The sequence below is a fragment of the Mastomys coucha genome, chromosome X, assembly GCF_008632895.1.
Source record: "Mastomys coucha isolate ucsf_1 chromosome X, UCSF_Mcou_1, whole genome shotgun sequence".
NCBI lineage: Eukaryota > Metazoa > Chordata > Mammalia > Rodentia > Muridae > Mastomys > Mastomys coucha.
In genome coordinates, this window is record NC_045030.1 from 85,238,338 (window position 1) to 85,257,879 (window position 19,542).

General features: G+C 33.2%; 1 protein-coding gene across 1 annotated transcript in view; it reads left to right on the top strand.

Annotated features, from left to right (window-relative positions):
- The window catches only part of Dmd (dystrophin), a 2,056,279-nt gene that overhangs the window by 670,684 nt on the left and 1,366,053 nt on the right, over positions 1-19,542 (top strand). The window contains exons 12-14 of the mRNA XM_031364700.1: positions 846-965; positions 11,323-11,424; positions 11,520-11,627. Of these exons, the coding sequence (XP_031220560.1) occupies positions 846-965; positions 11,323-11,424; positions 11,520-11,627 (330 nt within the window). The remainder of the gene's footprint in view (positions 1-845; positions 966-11,322; positions 11,425-11,519; positions 11,628-19,542) is intronic.

The window sequence follows — 19,542 nt, forward strand, 5'->3', positions numbered from 1 at the left end:
AAGACTGATAGGGCCCAGGCATTATTATTTTGTATGTATAGGCAGTAGGAATCAAGAAAGTTAATGCCATGTTTCCAAACCATCTGTCCATTTTTGTGTTATATAATAAAATGTTTTGAGAAGCAAACTAGTTATCTAGAAGATTTAAAGACCCATCCAAGCAAATCCCACTAATAATGTACTATATTGAGGTTTGAGAGGACTGCAGTTCCAGGTAAGGATGTTTTGACAAATGTTTGTAAATCATTATTTTTGAAAACATGCAGCAAGAAACTGATAGGCATGAGTAAGCAAAAACTAGATCTAGAGAAGAACAGTTAAGGAACTATCAAATGAGATGCTGTGAAAACTGAATATTGAATTTGACAACCTTTGCATGAAATGCTTCCATGTGATAGTGGGCAGTGAAGGTCAGGCAAAGTAAGAACAGAGATTCATTGTAAAAATTATTTTCCAATGAAGATGATCATATTAAATAGAGCATTCATGCTGCTGAGTCTAGAGTGATTACTTTCTTTCTATGCTAATGGGAAATTTTAGTAAAGGAGAAAATACTGACAATACCAGAGGTAGAGATAATTAAAATCAAGTCCTTGAAAAGGTAGAGAGTACGTAAGAAAAATGTTACTTTAAATGTACCCTTCACAATGAATGACCTGCCATTGTATTTTGCAGTTCAAATGAAACAGAAAAAAAAAAAATTCCCGGAGTAAACTAGGGGAAAAATTGGTTTGAAATCAGGCTAGTTTAATGAGCAATTGTATTACCTCATAATGTGGGAGAAATAACACACACACTGCGGGAGAGATGTTTTTAGTATTTACTTTTGGATTATTTTCTTTTAGGTGCTTCAAGAAGATCTAGAACAGGAACAGGTCAGGGTGAACTCGCTCACCCACATGGTAGTAGTGGTTGATGAATCTAGCGGTGATCATGCAACAGCTGCTTTGGAAGGCCAACTTAAGGTCAGATTTTATTTTATTTTAATTTTGAAGAAACTGAATACATGTTTTACAACATTTAATTTTCAATATGAAAGTGTGTCTTGAAAATTCAGAATGTAATTTAATTCATATAGTTAAATGCATTGTATTTATGCATACAAATTTAAATCATCGGTCACTCGTGCAGTCTCACTTTCATTACCATATGCTGCTTGCTTGTACCTTTGTCCTTGCCTTTGAGGAAATTCACAAATTCAGATCTGAGTTGTTGTTTTTTTTCTTTTAATAGTTGATATACATGCATTAGAAAGCTGTCTAAATAATACTATTTATGTATGCTTTAAATCCATAATCTGAGTGTGGGCAAAAATCCATTTAAAATATATTAAATTATGTTAAATTGTACAAAAGATGGAGTACTGTTGTTGTACTCATTCCTTTAAGCTTTCATCATTGTTCTCTTGCATACATTAGATGTTTCATTCATGGGAGTTGATTACAGTAGATATTCTACCATATAAATTACCTCCCAACCCAGTTGAACTTATCTGTGCTTTTGGAAATGCATGAAATGCCTTTAGCAAATGCCTGTAATTCTAGCACTTAGGTGGCAAAGACATGAGTGTCAGGAATTCAAGGCCAGTCTTAGTTTCATAATGTCTTTGAATAGCAGCTTGGGTTAAATGAGAACCTGTCTAAGAAACAAAACACAACAAACAGGGCTAGAGGGAAGGCTCAGATAATAGTGCAGTTACTACTTTTGCAGAGGACCAGGGCCTGATTCCCAGCATCCACATGGCAATCTGTATCTGGATAAGAGGGCTTTGATGCCTCTTTTTAATTAAGGAGTCCCCTTCACAAACAGGGTACACAGAAAAACACTCAGGTGCATATACTTGGAAAAAAACAGTTTTTAGCTTTTTAAATCTTGCTTCAATCCTGAGTTTGTGAACTTTTACTTTAGCCATAAATTGCCATGTTCAGTTTGTTAACTGAACTGAAAGGAGAATAATAATAATAATACTTATTATATAAAGTCACAGGAGAAATATAACCAAATTTATTATGACAATACTAATTTAGTTGATACTAGTCACATCTTAAATGAATTCTAAAGGGAACTGTGGAAATTTGTCTTCAGGAAACAACCTTTAGACCATGAAATTGCCTGCCTACCCTTTTTGGCATGCTCAGAAAAGTACACGTATAGCTAGAGCTTGAAAATTTTCATAAAGATAATATACCTATGTTTCCATACTCAATGTTTTCCACTATTCTTAATTTGCTGTAGAACTTTATTAAGTTCATATACTTCCTACCTCCGCAAAAGTAACATCTACTTGGCCAAAAATACTGGTTACTTTTACTATATTTTGCAATTAGGATAAACAAAGATTCATAGCTAATATTTCTTCATACCTGCATATTTTTACACATTGTTTTAATGATATAAATTTATATTTCATAACAGGAGTCATTGAGTTTCATTGCTGAATAGTACTAATTTATATAAATATGTTTAAATATTATTATGGAATATCCAAAAATGTGGTTTGATTCCAATTAAAAAATTATGACACTACTATAGACATACATTTTAAATATCATCATGTGAAGATATGTATGCCTTTATATTAGGTTTATACATGGGATTGAAATTTTGGAGAGTTGAGCATGACTCTTAAGTCTGTCTTTCAGATATGTGAGATAGAGAAGATGGATAGCCCTTAGAGGTGAATGATTAATTTTCAGTTATATATTTTCTAAAGTTAGCAGTCTAAGGAAAGCAAATTCACCAAAAACAGTTTAAGGAATCTGAGAGGAGCACCAATTCTTTTCTCACTAACCAGTTGGTCAATAAAAGAAATTTGTACTTGACTTCTTCCTACTTAAGTACTATTTGAGACTTTCATATTTTAATATTAATTTGAAAATAAGTTTATAAAATTGTAAGCTTAAAATTATGCTGTAGTTCACACATAATTAAACTGAAGTTGTAGATGACTTAAAATTAACATTTTATTACAGTTACCTTTCGATTCATAGAAGTGGAATATCTTTCATGTATATTTAGTATTTTATTATTTATCTTTAAAAATTCTTAGAAAGTTTCAAGTTATAAGGTCTTGAGCTTTTAAAGATATCTCAGGGTTTAGTTATTTTTGTTGTTGTAAGTAGGGTGCTTAAAATATTTCATTTTTGTTTTGTTTTTTATGATTGGAATAATAGAGTTAAGTTTTCTTTGAGAGATTTGCATCAAGGGACTGTGATAAATATACTTATTAATCTGCAATTTATAGAAACATTGTAATAGATATATAAGTTTGTTTATGATTCATACCATTTAATTTATCTCCTTCAGGTCATTACTCATAAGTTTTACTACAATTAATGAATAGTCAGTCAGCCTTTATATGTCACAGATAAGGCAACTAATCTGTAGGTTTACTGTTAAGTTCCCATGATCATTTGGTTCTAAGTTGTTCTATTAAACAAATTCTTCGGTAAGTCAATATAACTGATACTAGTACCTTTTCCTCTTACTCTATAAATATAGCAGAACATTTTTCACAGTTATGATAAGATAGCTTGATTTATGAAAATGTGGTTGAGGCATATAAATCTTTACTATATGGTAGTATATTTTATTTATTAATATATGATTAACATTTTCTCATTATGTCCATAAAATTGATTGTGCTGAGTAGTTTTACGTCTATGTGACACAAACTAAAGTCATATAAAAGGAAGGAACCTCAATTAAAAAAAAATACCTTCATAAGATCTGGCTATAGGAAGGCCCATAGGGCAGTTTCTTAATCAGTGACTAATGTGGGAGGCCACTGATAGGCAGAAAAGTGGTTCTGGTTTCTATAAGAAAGCAGGATGAGCAAGCCATTAGGTGCTAGCCAGTAAGCAGTATTCTCATAGCCTCTGCATCAATTTCTGCCTCCAGGTTCCTGGTCAGTTTCCTTTTGATTCTTGGTGTGAATTCCTTCAGTCTTGTGGAAGATTAAGCTAAATAAACTGTTTCCTTCTCGTGTTGCTTTGGTCATGTTGTTTCATCTCAGCAATAGTAGTTCCAACGGAGACAGAGAGTGACATTTTCCCCCTGAAATATACTAAGTCTATTTAAGTAACTGATGATGCAAGGTTGAGAATTTGCCTTGTAGTTGAAATTCACAAGTGTTAATGTGCCAAATGAAAGTTTTAATATATTAGTAGGCATATGATTCCTATTTTATTTTCATTTTCTTTTGTATTTTCATTTTCAATTGCTTTCATTTATGCTTAACTTATTATGTTTTAACAATTTACATATTTATCAGTTTATATATTATATATTTTTAACAATGAAGCTACCAAAATGTTAACATAGTCATATATAATGTTATATTTGGTCTACAGTATATGTCAGAATAATTTGTTAGTTAACAATATATAAAAATTAAATGTGATGTAAAGGAAGAACTTTCTAACCATTGTAGCAACTGCAATTGACTTGATAGTCCTTAGCCTATTTGCCCTATTATTCACTGAAGGAGAAATTATGAAGCTCTTGATTTATGTAACATAAGCTTTAAATATAGCTTGTTCATATCAATCCATTATCTCATTCTTATTTAATGAAATTTATGTTGTGCAAATCTTAAAAGTTGTGATTTTTCCATATTTAGTGGCATATATCTATATTCCCAGTATTCACAAACTAGGTAGAAAGTTCGTGAATTTGAAATTTCCTATAGAATGTAGACTGCTTCAGTGACAATAGTATTTGTTTCCATAATTTACTTTCAAGTACAATATATATTGGAGCACAGTCTTATTTAAAATAAAGTATTTCAGCTGCTTTTGCAAAGCTTATACCTTATGGGATCCAACTAAAATATGATAAAATGTAAATTTAATGTCCCATAGGACATGTTTGATGTGCCTTCTGTTACTATTTTGTAGCATTTCAGAATTTTCACATTTGGTAAAAGGCTGATTTTCTGTCAGCTGAGCTGTAAATCTCTACCAATCACTGCCATCTCAATAATTGATCACAACATTCAGAGTACTTGCATATATGCTATTCTAATTAACTTCAACAGTACGATGGATTAAAGACTACCAGAAGATATACTGTTGCCTGTTTTTACCTAGGGGGATAAAACTGAAATAGTTTGTGTAGAGATTGAGTTTCCCAACAGGTGTTGCTGATTTGGGCAAGCACAGAACTTGGCCAAGAATTTATGCTATTTACAATTTAAAATTAGGGTTGCTCATATTTACGCTTTCAAATATTATTCTGTATAGTTACTGTGCATAGTAAGTTTTCATCATATATTTTCTGAGGTAGAGAGGGTAGAATGTTATAAATCAGCAGTTCTATAGATCAGGGGTTCTCAACCTCTGAGTCCTGACCCCTTTAGCCATCAAATGTCCCTTTGATTTGGCTTACATGTTAGATATTCAGCATTTCAGATATTTACATTACAATTCATAAAGTAGTAAAATTACACTTATAAAGTAGCAACAAAAATAAATTTATGGTTGAGGTTCATCACAACATGAGGAACTGTATTGAAGGGTCTCAGCATTAGGAATGTTGTATAACACTGACATTAAGGATTTGCTTCTTTAGACCTTCAAATTCACAAATTACTGGTAGGATGGTTATATAAAAAAGAAGAAAGAGAAAGATTTCAAAGACAGTGATCAGGGTTTATATTTATACTGGTCATAGTCATATCTGAGATAATGAGCCTGAAAATTAGGTAGTCTGCCTACTGCAAAAAGTTCTGAAATGTATGGAGCAGTAAAATGTCTACCTGCCATAGAATCACTGGGAAAGCCATGAATTCTGCATAGAAATTGCAAGGTGGAATGTTCCTTACTTTCTGATATCCCTTCCTGTTGACCACACCTGGGGGAGCTCAGAACTACAGAGTTTATTAAGCTGCCAAACATTAAATAACACCATGCAAACAGTAACAGCAGTACGAAGAATGAAGTGGCCTTTCTGAATGTATTTATTAGCACTTCATAAAATTTGCAAAGAAAGTAGTATATGGAAATGAATGGTCTGGGACACAAAGCATGGGATTGTGTTGCTACATTTTCAGCATAGTCACCAAGACAAAATATCATTTAAAAACTCTGAGTTATATTTACCTATTAAAAATAAATCATACCAAAAAGTAAAGACTTTATCAAAAAGGCAAGCATTTTCTAATTTCTCATATTATTAAACCTATGTGCAGTTGTAATGTCAAATACATCTTAAATCATATTGTAATATTACACTTAAATTTTTTTCTCAAGCTGGTTAAATAATTCTTTTTGTTAAATCTAGTAAAACATTCACTAAAAACAATGTGAAAAACTAAAAAATGTAAAAACAACAACAACAAAAAAAAAAAAACCTCAAGAGATTTGCTATTTCTACAAGTGTAGATTTGCACAAATTTGAAGTTATATCTTTTATGTTGACTGTTCTGTTAAGGGAATGGATTCATGAAAAAGCTGGATGAACTTGAGGTCAATTCCCAGACATCTAATTTAGTGACATTCATACTCCTAGACTGGTTAAGTAACCTGTCAGGCTCCTTATCTGTATAGTGAAGCCTGTAGAGGAACCATCAAGGTGTGTGTGTGTGTGTGTGTGTGTGTGTGTGTGTGTGTGTGTGATAGCATGAGATCATTTAAAGAGAAGTAAGCTATTTTTATGAAGATTTTCCTATAAGGGTTACTTGATACTTCAATCTGTGCTTTTTTTTTCCACCCTAGATCATATTTTGAGAAAGATAAAAGATGTGTCATTTTAGATACTCACTTTCAGTTAACAGCATGTACAAAAAAACTTCAAAAGTGAGAACAAAATCAGAAAATTGTCAAAACATGATTCAAGAAGATTTATAATGGTTTAATTTTCTTTTAATAAGTAACGATGCAATTTCTGTTTTACCACTGGTGAGCTGGAGTTGCTTATATTTGTAAGTGCATTGTTACTAATGAAGGGAAAATTTAGAGTTCAGGAAATAAGTTAGCTTTCAGTATGCCTATTACACACACAATTCATTTAGCTTTGAGGTGTATTGCCAAGTCTTCCAGTGAAATAAAAGGAGATAGACCACTTGCTGCCATTTTCTTTCATGAAGTCCACTCCTTTGTAATTGCTCCATTATGTGGTCCATGACTTATTATTGTTTCTTTTTTAGTATGCATATGCCTGGCAAAACTTTATTTCTTAGTGCCAAACAAACGAGGCACAATTTAGCACTCTCAGTCTATCATAGACATCCACAAGTTCAAGGATGGCTGTGCTTAAGTTTTACTCCCCAGGCTTGTCTTATGAGTTTAACTTGTGCAAACGTTATTTGGTGACTATTTTTCACATGTGCTTTGAAGAACCAACTTAACCCAACAAAGGAATTCAGATAGCAAATGTTCTCAATTTGGATAACAATATAACAATATAATGTGGACAAGATGGGAGGGAAAACTCATGCCCATTGGGAATCAGAGCATAGAATCTGTAAGAGTAACAAACTGTATTGTGGCTGAGTCCATATGAGAATATAAATAGTTCTTAATTTCATTTTCCTCTTTTATAAGATGTTATGGTTCACTGCTTTTGCATTTGTACTTAGTGTTTATATTGTTTATCTACCACCACAGATGTATGCATCATTTCTAAAAGCTCAAGGGATTTTTACCCTAAAAGGGAACCTCATTGAAATACCAAGTAAACATCTATCATTTTCCTCTAGAGATAGTTTCAATTCTCATTCAATTGTTACTAAAAAATTACTTAGCACTGGATCACCAACCAGGCAACATACAGCAGCTGATATGAGATCCCCAACACATATACAGTAGAGGACTTCCAGGTCTGTGTTCATTCAGAGATGATGCACCTAACCCTCAAGAGACTGGAGGCCCCAGGGAGTCTAGAAGTCTGGTGGGGTGGGGTAGGGGTGGGGATGGGGACATCCTCTTGGAGACAGGGGTGGGGAGGAGGAATGGGATGTGGAAAAGTCAAAAGGTGGACCAGGAGGGAAATAAAATCTGGAGTGTAAAAAAGGAGAGGAAAAATAAAAAATAAAAAATAAAACAAAATAAAAAGAATACACACATACACAAAAAAATCATTTAGCTTCCTGCCCATACTATTTGATCAAATTATTTATGCTTGACTAATAAGTTGGTTACACTGATTCAAGCAAGGACAGAAAAAAGTGATTTTGATAGATTCTACACCTGACTGATAATCTACACACTGATTAGTTGCAGAGTGTGAGTTTTAATGAAGGTCAATATTTTAAATCAATAAACAGATAAATCTATAAATTATGCAACCATCATATATAATATACACTTGTACATGTACTATTGAAGAAATCTATCTTTGGATTAACAATGAGTCACTTTATTGAGCATTTACAAAGAATAAAAGATATTTAAGCCATGGGATGTCCTACTGAATGTATTTAAATTATATAATTCAAGACTAAACATCATTTTACAATGTCTCCTAAGACTTTCTAGGACAAAAAGAGTAAAATAGTCAACCATACGGAGCTCATACAAGAGTTGAAAGAAAAGCCATGTTTGAGTAAAATCTAAAAATTTGTGATGCTGTCATATGTTTTTGAGGACGAAATACTGTACAGTTCATAGTGTTTTAAATTTAAAGATTTTTAAAAGGAGTTTAAGTGAGTTAGCCATACATTTATGATAAATCAATCAGTATAACTGATATATAGTTAGTTAGTTTTCAAGGAATTCATAATAGAAAAATGTCCCAGAGGCTATGTTAATACATTTAATGGATTGTCATATTGTTGAACACGCAGGAAGTCAAAGAACAAGAATGCTGGGGAAGTTTTGTTGGTCCAAACTTCAGGGGACTTCCATATTCCTGTGACTTTATATGATCTCTGTTCTATGTGTACATGTCTGATCATATTTGAAGAATTCCTTTTCTTTAACGATACAAGTTAAAGTCATTTAGGGTCAACTCATATAGATCCATTTTATATTCATTTTTGCTTTAATGGGGATCTTGAAAAATACTGACTCATCTTGAGCTAAAGTGGCTTATAATGTTTCAACTCAAATTTGGAAGAATAGTTCAGTTCATATGTTTAATGTATTATATTTGGTGTAGTGTGTTTTTAATAAAAGTTTACTAAATTCATAAATAAAATGGAAGGTATCAACTTTAAGTTAGGTATTGGGTAAGTCAAAACTACAGGAGTGAGTTATCAGTTCAATGGTTATTTGAACATAAACACTTCTTTAAAATAGTTGTCATAAATAGTTCAGTTAGGTACCTAAAAGTATCTAATTATCAGTATTTTAGAACATTTAGCATATATTTCTTAAAATTTCCAAATATATTCAATATTTGTAGGCAATCTGGATTATGAAATTCTTCATTGGACTATGTATTAAATAGGTTGTCCTACTAAAATAAATAAACCCAACATTACTTTATAAAGCCATAACTTGAAAATGCTCCTTCATCCTACTATCTTTGTTTCATTTGTAATACTACAAAGATAAGTAAAGAAATGGTTACTACATTTACTAAAAACAATTTAAATGGGTCTTAAGAGTAAACATAATTTGGAAAAACACTATTATTTAAAATAAGCGTAACTTCCACAAAAACTCTAAGGCTTCCTTGTAATAACTCATTGGTTAAAGAAGTTGAAGTCATTAATTTAAGTTGGTGTAGTTTCTGTGGGGCTATTGTATTGGTTTTTCAGTGATATGATTTCTATTATCAACAAATATGATTCAAAAGGAGTTGACTAGCAATAAAATCATAAAACAAAAAATGATGGCAATAAAATTTATATTGACATTTCTGAAGGAAAATATGAAAACTCACTTGCAACTTAACAGCTATAATAGTATAGAAAAACATTTACTGTTTACTGCTTCCTCATAAATCAAATCTCTACTAAAAAAATGACAGTAGAAGAAACAATTTTAAAGTATTTGGAACCTTAAGTCTTGTACCAATAGGTACATTTTTTCATGGATTTATTTACTTTGCATGTTTGAATCAAATATTGATATTTTTATTATCATTACTTTTATTTTTCTATAATAAAGCCGCTGCCTTTGTTCAGGTCCCCACTCCCACAGTTCCTAATCCCCTTGCACCTGCCCCTTGTCTCCAAGAGGATGTTACCATCCCTACACACATCAGGCCTCCCCAGTCCATGGGACTTCAAGTCTCTCAAGGATTAGATGTTTCTTCTCTCACTGAGGCCAGATCAGACAGTCCTGAGCTGTAGATGTGTCAGGGGACCTCATATCAGCTGGTGTATGCTCCCTGGTTGGTGGCTCAGTGTCTGAGAGATCTCAGGGGTCCAGATAAGTTGAAACTATTTGTCTTCCTATGGGGTTACCCTCCTAAGTTTCTTCCAGTTTTTCCCTAATTCAACCATAGGGTTCCCTGGCTTCTGTCCATTGGTTGGGAGTTATTATCTGTATCTGGATCTTTCAGCTGCTTGTTGGTCCTCTCTGAGGGCAGCCATGCTAGGCTCCTGTCTGTAAGCATACCATAGCCTCAGTAATAGTATCAGGCCTTGGAGCCTCTCCTTGAGATGGATCCCAAGCTGGGCTTGTCACTGGACCACCTTTCTCTTAGTCTGTTCTCCATTTTTGTAATTGTTTTGGACAGGAACAATTCTGGGTCAGAGTTTTGACTGTGGGATGGCAACCCTATCCCTCCACTTGATGCCCTGTCTTTCTATTGGATGTGGACTCTGCAAGTTCCCTCTGCCCACTGTTGAGCATTTCATCTAAGGTCCCTCCCTTTGAGTATTGAGATTCTCTTACCTCCCAGGTCCCTGGTTCATTCAAGAGGGTCCCCCTTCCTCCTAACTCCAGTGGTTGTCTGTTTTCATTCTTTCTGCTGGCCCTCAGGTTAGCCCTTTAATTTAAAGGGTATATTTTCAGGTCTAAGTGGGAGTTTTATTTTCGATGTTCTCATTGGAACCTTTTTCTGTCTTTCTATTGATACATAACGGCTGTATATCTACATAGAATCTTAGTGTAATATCTGGTTATGTTTTATATTGTGTATGGATCTTTAGGAGTCTCCATTTTATCTTTTTATTTTACACTTATAGATACATGCAAAAATGGTTGCAGAACTACTTTATATTTCTTTTAAATATCTCTGCTTTTGAATGAAAGGTAGAAGAATGAGTGGATTAATCCAAAAGTATATAAAAGGCACACTACTTACCTCATTATGAGCTGAAAGAGGAAAGATATTCTTTACAGGAGATTTAAAAAATGACATTCCTGCCATTTTAAATGAGACTGTGTTAAAATTGTTTGATAATGTGATTGATTCTCTCATCCTCAGGTACTGGGAGATCGTTGGGCAAATATCTGCAGATGGACTGAAGACCGCTGGATTCTTTTACAAGATATTCTTCTAAAATGGCAGCGTTTTACTGAAGAACAGGTGTGTTCTTGTAGGAGGAAAGTACTGAATAGGGGTTTAATTGGAAAAGTAAAAAAAGGATCAATTTTAAATAATTCTTTTTCAATCCATTTCAGTGCCTTTTTAGTACATGGCTTTCAGAAAAAGAAGATGCAATGAAGAATATTCAAACAAGTGGCTTTAAGGATCAAAATGAAATGGTATCAAGTCTTCAAAAAATATCGGTAAGCATATTTTGCTTTCAATAGTTTTTAAAATTCCCTAATGCATACAATTATTATTTAACTTTACCTATCCTATAGTGTCTTAAACCACTTATTCACTGTTTATGTTTAGATTATAAATTATTCACAAATGGTTTATTGTTTTTTCTAAATCAAACATGAAAATCTATAATTATATATTTACATTATCTTTAAGCAAAATATTTTATAGGTATACCCAAAGTAAAATTTCAGTTATAATTTAAAAGTAGCACCAGGAAGCAATTGTTTGCTTTCCATATAAATTTTAAACAACGTATTTTAAGCAATAAACTTAAAGGTGATCCCCAGAGTAATATATATGAAGAACACAACATATTTATTCTCCCATCTATGGAGATGAACATTAATTTGTCAAATAACAATCAAATAACTTTAGATAGTGCACCAACTTCTCTGTTAGGAGATTGTATTCCAAGACTAGGTATCCTAAAATTAGAGTGGAGAACATACCTAAGTGAAAAGAATGATAATTTAGATACATATAAGTTAAGATGAAAAAGAAATATATAATATCTACTTGTTAATAGATGTGGCAGACATCCAGAAATTGATACTTAACTAGTTAATTAATTGAGGACCAGAGACATTGGGTAGTATAAAATAATACATGAAAGGAGTATGAATTCAAGAAATATTTACAGTCAAGACAGAAGGCAAAGAACTCTTAATAAGTGGATCAAAGAATTAAAATTCAAGAGTTTAAGGAGAAGCAAGAAAATGGCATTATACGGGCCAGAAGTGATATGTGAATATACCTCAGTTGATACAATGATAACCTAGTAAACAGGAATTCCTCTGTTAAATCCCCAGCACCACATAAACTGAGCATGTTGGCACACACCTATAAGCATTACACCTCCGAGGTAGAGGAAAGGGCACGAGGATTTCAAACTTATACTTTATGAAATAATGAGAGTTACAGGTCAGCCTTGAGTACATGAAGTCTTGTTTCAAAAGAAAATGAAGAAAATTAGTATTATAAAGCAAAGTATAGTGGTGTACATTGTCATTTTTTACCAAGACAGAAGGGTCAATTCAGGAAAAATTATATCTTTTCTAGAGGTGGTCATGAACTTTCCCAGATTCAACAGAAAGCAAATAGATTCCATTTCTTAATATAGAAGCATAAAGAAGACCCAGCTATACCACTCCTGGGCATATACCCAAAAGATGCTCCAACATGTAATAAGAATATATGCTCTACTATGTTCATAGCTCACTCAACTATTAAAACCAATGACTTCATGAAATTCTTAGATAAATGGATGGAACTAGAAAATATCATCCTGAGTAAAGTAACCCAATCACAAAAGAATACACATGGTATACACTCACTGATAAGTGAATATTAGCCCAAAAGTTCAGAGTACGCAAGATATAATTCACAGGCCACATGAAGCTCAAGAAGGAAGAACACAGTGTGGGTGCTTTGGTCCTTCTTAGAAGAGGGAACAAAATATCCATGGGAGGAGATACAGAGACAGGTGTGGAACAGAGACTAAAGGGAAGACCATCCAGAGACTGCTGCACCTGAGGATCCATCCCATACACTGTTACCAAAGGCAGATACTATTGTGGATGCCAAGAAGTGTATGCTAACAGGAGCCTGATATAGCTGTCTCCTGAGAGGCTCTGCCAGAGCCTGAGAAATACAGAGGCGAATGCTCACAGCATTGGACAGAGCATAGGGTTCCCAGTGGAGAGGTTAGAGAAAGGACTAAAGGAGCTGAAGGGGTTTGCAACCCCATAGGAAGAACAATATCAACTAACCAGACCCACCAGAGATCCCAGGGACTAAACCACCAACCAAGGAGTGCACATGGAAGGACTCATGGCTCTAGCTGCATATAGAGCAGAGGATGGATGGCCTTGTTGGGCATCAATTGGAGGAGAGGACCTTGGTCCTGTGAAGGCTCAATGCCCCAGTGTAGGGCAATGCGAGAGCTGGGAGGCAGAACTGGGTAGATAGGTTTGGAAATACCCTCTTAGTGGCAGGGCAAGGTGGAGTGGGATAGGGGGTTTCCAGGGGTGAAACCAGGAAAGGGGATAACATTTGAAGTATGAAAAAAGCTCAAATGATAACAGAGCATCTGGAAGTGAGTTTTTGATGGGCATATCCAGAATGTATCATATTAGAGAATATGAAAAATTTATTTTGTATGATAATAGAAGCATAACTCTAATACCTAGTACTAGATACTATCAATATCCTTGATTAGATTTTCCAGTCAATAAAGTTGTTGTTAGGAAACAACACAGTGACAAAGTCCAAATGTCATAAAGCTAGTTGTATCTCCAAACTAATTACATGTTGAAAGTTCTTTTGGATCTGCTATGTAGTTTATTTTAGAAGTAGAAATTGAGGTCTAAGAAAGAATAGTCATGACATATAGTAGTTATCATGTAACAGTATGTATGTTAAATTGAGCACTATAACATCTAGACTCAGGTTGAGGCCTCTCACACTATTTCCAAAATCCTCATGGCATTTGATGTATTATAAACAAATAGCTTTGATTCCTAAGTATAATTTCCAATAATCAGATGCTACTATACGATAATTTTATGAATAAAAGTCTTTTCTAGACCCAGGGCCATGACAATTCTGTCTTAGTGAAGTCTCAATATTTTTTTCAATGTGATTAAAATTCATATTATATCACCACAATTATGAAAAAAGTGAAAATATGTTTTGTATAAGTCTTACCATTTGATAATTTAAGCCAATTAACAAATCCTGACAGCTGGTGTAGAATTTGAGGTAAAATTCCCCTGCTGACTCAGGCAGTGAATAAGAATTTAATGTTCATTAAAATATGTCACAATCTGAGACCCAAAGCAGGTACCATCTGTTACCAGTTCCTACTACATGCCTAGGTATAGATGCTGTGTTCTAAAATTCTCCTTTATTTACAATAAGTATAATTTATTTTGATATAGTATCATTAATAACCTGTGTAATTTTAAATACTTTTTGTTAGAATTGTTATCTGAGAAGTTTGATATTTCACTTCCTTACAATATGATATATGTATGTATATCATATTTTTCTCATCACACTATTGAAAACTATAGAGAGAAAATTTGGCCTTTATGAAGTGAATTCTAGGGCTTATAAAATTGTAAAAATTATCCCCAAAAAGCCCATATCAAGAATAATTTGGGTTCTGGATTCTGTTGCTGTTTGTCAGGGAAGAATAACAATGGGGGAATATGGAGATGAAAGCATATGCCATATAAAGTTTGCACAAAGACCTTGTACTCATTTGTCCTGTCATATCAAATGACAAGAATGCCATGTATATTTAAGTCTCTGTGGAAAGTCCTGTTTTATCGTGATTCAGTTGGTTCCCTGATTGCAACTCCTCTGATCCCTCTCATGAATTCATCTTAATAGATTAAATGCTTTCAAAAATGTGTTTCTAGATCAGTGGTTTCAGCATGACTTCCAACATTTGTATTCTCACAAATAGAAAGAAACATAAAGTCTTAGATTCTTCCCAGATGTATTGACTTGTATATTTTAAAGACAGGGCCCAGGAATCTGTATTTTATTCCACATGATCCTAATATTCTCTGAAGTTGAACAACTCTGTAATCAGCCAACCTACTTTAGTACATGAACTGATGATTGAAATGGAGTGGACTATTTCATATATTTTGATAAATCCTTGCAGAAAAAAATAGATGCATTATTCAGTCTCTCTAGTATAAGAGAAATTATGTTGGCATTTTTCTCCTTTGCACACTCCTGATGAGAGAAGAGGGTGAAGGATTCCTGTATCTTTTGTAATTGTATATCCCATTTCAAAGTCAGTTCATCTTCTAACTTTGACCAAGTAGAACTTTTCTACTATTGTCTTACCAAATAGCATAATCTGACTCTTTTTTTTTATATTTACTACTGATTCAACCTGATTTATTTACTGGAGTTTCCTGTTTGCCATAAATGCAGGTCCAGGTGTCAGGTTTTTATGAAAATGAAATGTTTGTCTTCTTTTCTTGTCCTAGCCTTTTGTAAGTTTTCCAGAGTTTTCTTTTGTGTCCTGAACATTTAAAATACATTTACTTGTGTGTGCAAATGCACACATGTTTTTATGTGCATATAAATGCACACGCCACAGTTTGCATGTGATGATTAAAGTCAAACTTTGTGAAGTTGCTTCTTTCCTCCTATTTTATGTGGACTTTGGAGGTTGAGTATAGATTCTCAGCTCTTCCTCAATATTTTAGTACTCTATGTGTCTTTAGCATTCACAGAATTAGCCTAAACTCCTGCTTTATAAATATTTGTTGGCTTCTAATAATTAGGAGAAATTAAACCATAGTTTTTTAGGATATGCATTAAAGATTAAAGATTAAAATGATATCCAAGACTATCACATGGGAGGAAGAGTTAAGACCACTTTAAGCTCTAGGCGATCATAGTTTACATAGTGACCAAATACATAGTGACCAAATAGGGAAGCCTGAGTATAAAATCCAAATGCATTCATACAGAGAGATAAGTATAGTACCCATATACACAAAAAAGTGCGTTCAAGCAACAACAGCAATAATAATAATAAAAATATACACAACGCCAGGTGGTGGTGGCACATGCCTTTAATCCCAGCACTTGGTAGGCAGAGTCAGGTAGATTTCTGGGTTCGAGGCCAGCCTAGTCTACAGAGTGACTTCCAGGACAGCCAGGGCTAAACAGAGAAACACTGTCTCAAAAAAACCAAAATAAAAAAAAAGTGAGTTCAAGGATCCATAGGAGAATTCCATATTTAATGACTAAATACATCTGTTATTGCTACAGAGTTATTTTCACTCCAACTGCTAATTATAGTAAGAGTCCTTTCAAAAAAAGTAACTAATTAACAGAAGATGAGGTGGGAAGGGGATGGTGGGGAAACAGAGAGAAACAGGAAAAGAAGAAATTTAGTCTAAACAACTAATTTGCCATAGTCACTTATTAAAAATTCACATTAGGCTGGCTATATGGCTTAGGTAAAAATGTTGCTGCCTCTCTTGAAGATTTAGATTTAATCTCTATGACCTACATTGTTGGAGAAAACCCATTTCTGTTAGTTGTCTTCTGACTTTCTCATGATTTCTGTGGCCTAGCTCCATATATAGAAACACACATAAATAAATAAGTAAAAAATGATTCAAAAATTTTAACTCATATCTAAAATTTACCAAATCAGTTTTGGTTTATTATTGTAATCTTGTCATGTAGATTTATATCAAAACTATTGATTATATAATTACCAAATTTCTTTATAATACTGATTACATTTTACCTTTAGTATGCTTTCTGTATTTGTACTCATAAACGTAACTTTTATTTTATTTTTGTGATGTTTGCAAAATACTATTTTACTTGCTTTAATATCATGGGAATCATAGTTATATTTATATAGGCAGAACCAGAATATATTTTCTTTTTCTCAAAAATTAAGGAAGAATTATGTATATATGTATAGGGATGGGAAGTACACTCACTATAGAAGCTAAATATGGAATATGTATATTTCAAGCACAGTCTTCTTTAAATATTACTGTCAGATTTCCCTTATAAAATGTTTCCATACCATCGCATATTTAGTTTCAATAATAGGTGCACATAGGGCTACTTAAAATTCTTCCTTAATCTTTGAGAAAATAAGCCAATGGTGAGTCTGTTTACATCTTTCTATTTCAAATGCATGTACATGTTTCAGGCATCTTTCCAAAAAGAAATAAAAATGAAATAATAATAATATGTCACAAAATTAAGAATGTATAGTTTCTTACGAAATAAATATGTGACAAAAGTTAAGAGAAAACAAGGAGAACGACACTTTCTCTACAAAGGAATTGAATGGATTTGCAGTAGAATTCAAATTTGGCTTTCAGTTTCAGGCAGATAGCATAAAGCATGGTTTTACAACTAATGTAAGTATGTACTTAAATTTCATGCTAGCATTTGATTTAAAAAACGAATTCACCAATTATATCTATGACTGCACTATGACATTTCTATCTTTGATATTAATTTAGTTTATCTATCATTTCATGTTTTAGACTACATAAGTTGTCCAATGAAAATAGTGATTCATGAGCCAAAATACAAATCAACCTCACAACATGCACCCCTGCAAAATGTGACAGGAAGGCTGCAAATTATAATTCACCAAGTGAAAGTTTTTAATAAAAGGGCAAACCAATTTTAGGAGATATTAGATTATTCTGCATTTATCAATGCAGGTGGCAAGCCAAATAAGTTGCTCAAAGTATACATCGTGGGGGGTTATAATGACTACTCTGTGTGGATGACAGTTTAGTTCATGAATATTTAGTACATATGTTTTATGATAATTTCTTGGGTCATATATAACCTTAGTTGTTCATAAATATGCTTGGAATTGTTTTAGAAAAATATCATATGTTAGTTAATATTCACTATATTTGCAGCTTCCAGAAGAATAGGGTTATTTAAAATCTATAAAATGATTTTATCCTCCCCCCCTTTTCTGTGTTTACAAGCAAAGACACTGCCTAGCATTTGGTAACTAGAAATCAGAATCCTCTGTATGAAGAGTGACCTTAGTAGATAACCTACTGGCTTCACATAAGTCATTTTGTTTATCTATTCCAAAGCAACTCAAGGGCAAACATAACCTTCCTCAACAATTATGAAAGTATGAAAGGTATAAAAATTATTAATATGACACAAAAGAGTTTAGAAAATAATCACAGACATTTTGAAGGATTTGATTCATATTCAGTGACTTAGTTCCTTTATTTAATTCTTTTAGTTAAAAATAAAAACTTTAGAAAACCTTTACTCAAGGACTGAGAGTCTGAGGTAGTGATAGAATACCTGCTTAAAGTATACAAGATGTGTGTTCAATTTCCAGGGCTAAATGCACAAAAAATAAAAAAAGCAAATAATTATGCAAACAGCCACATTTTTATTGAATGGTGGTTACTACAAACAAACATTAATGTCAGGAAACCATGGAACAATATATTTTTCTACTAACAGATATAAAAGTGTCAAAATTTCCCCTTTTAAGAAGGAATGAAATGTCCACCTTTTGGTCTTCCTTCTTCTTGAGTTCCTTGTGGAATGTGGGTTGTTCTTCCTGTATTCCAAACTTCTGGGCTAATAACCACTTATCAGAGAGTGCATACCATGTTTGTTCTTTTGTGATTGGGTTACCTCACTCAGGATGATATTCTCCAGATCCATTCATTTCCCTAAGAGTTTCATAAATTTATTGTTTTTAATAGCTGAGTAGTACTCCATTGTGTAAATGTGCCACATTTTCTGTATCCACTCCTCTGTTGAGAGACATCTGGGTTGTTTCCAGGTTTCTGGCTACTATAAATAAGGCTGTTATGAACATGGTGGAGCATGTGTCCATGTTACATGTTGCAGTATTTTTTGGGTATATGCCCAGGAGTGGTATAGCCGGGTCCTCTGGTAGTACTATGTCTAATTTCTGGAGGAACCGCTGAACTGATTTCTAGAGTGGTTGTACCAGTTTGCAATCCCACCAGCAATGGAGTGTTCCTCTTTCTCCACAGCCTCACCAGCATCTGATGTCTCCTAAGTTTTTTATCCTAGCCATTCTGACTGGTGTGAGGTGAAAAAAAAATAAAATAAAAGTGTCAAAATTATGATAAAAAGATAAAAAAAACAATACTTCAGTTTTGTCTAAACCTACATAGCATTCCCAAATGGGACTACTCCTTAACCATTCATGTTTTGTACATTCAACAATGATTCTGTCAAATAATACTATTCATTTAAATTTGATCAGAAAGTTAAAAATTCTGTAGTGTCCAAGAGACATGTGTCTTACCCTGAAATCTTTTTAAAATGTGTGTACATGTT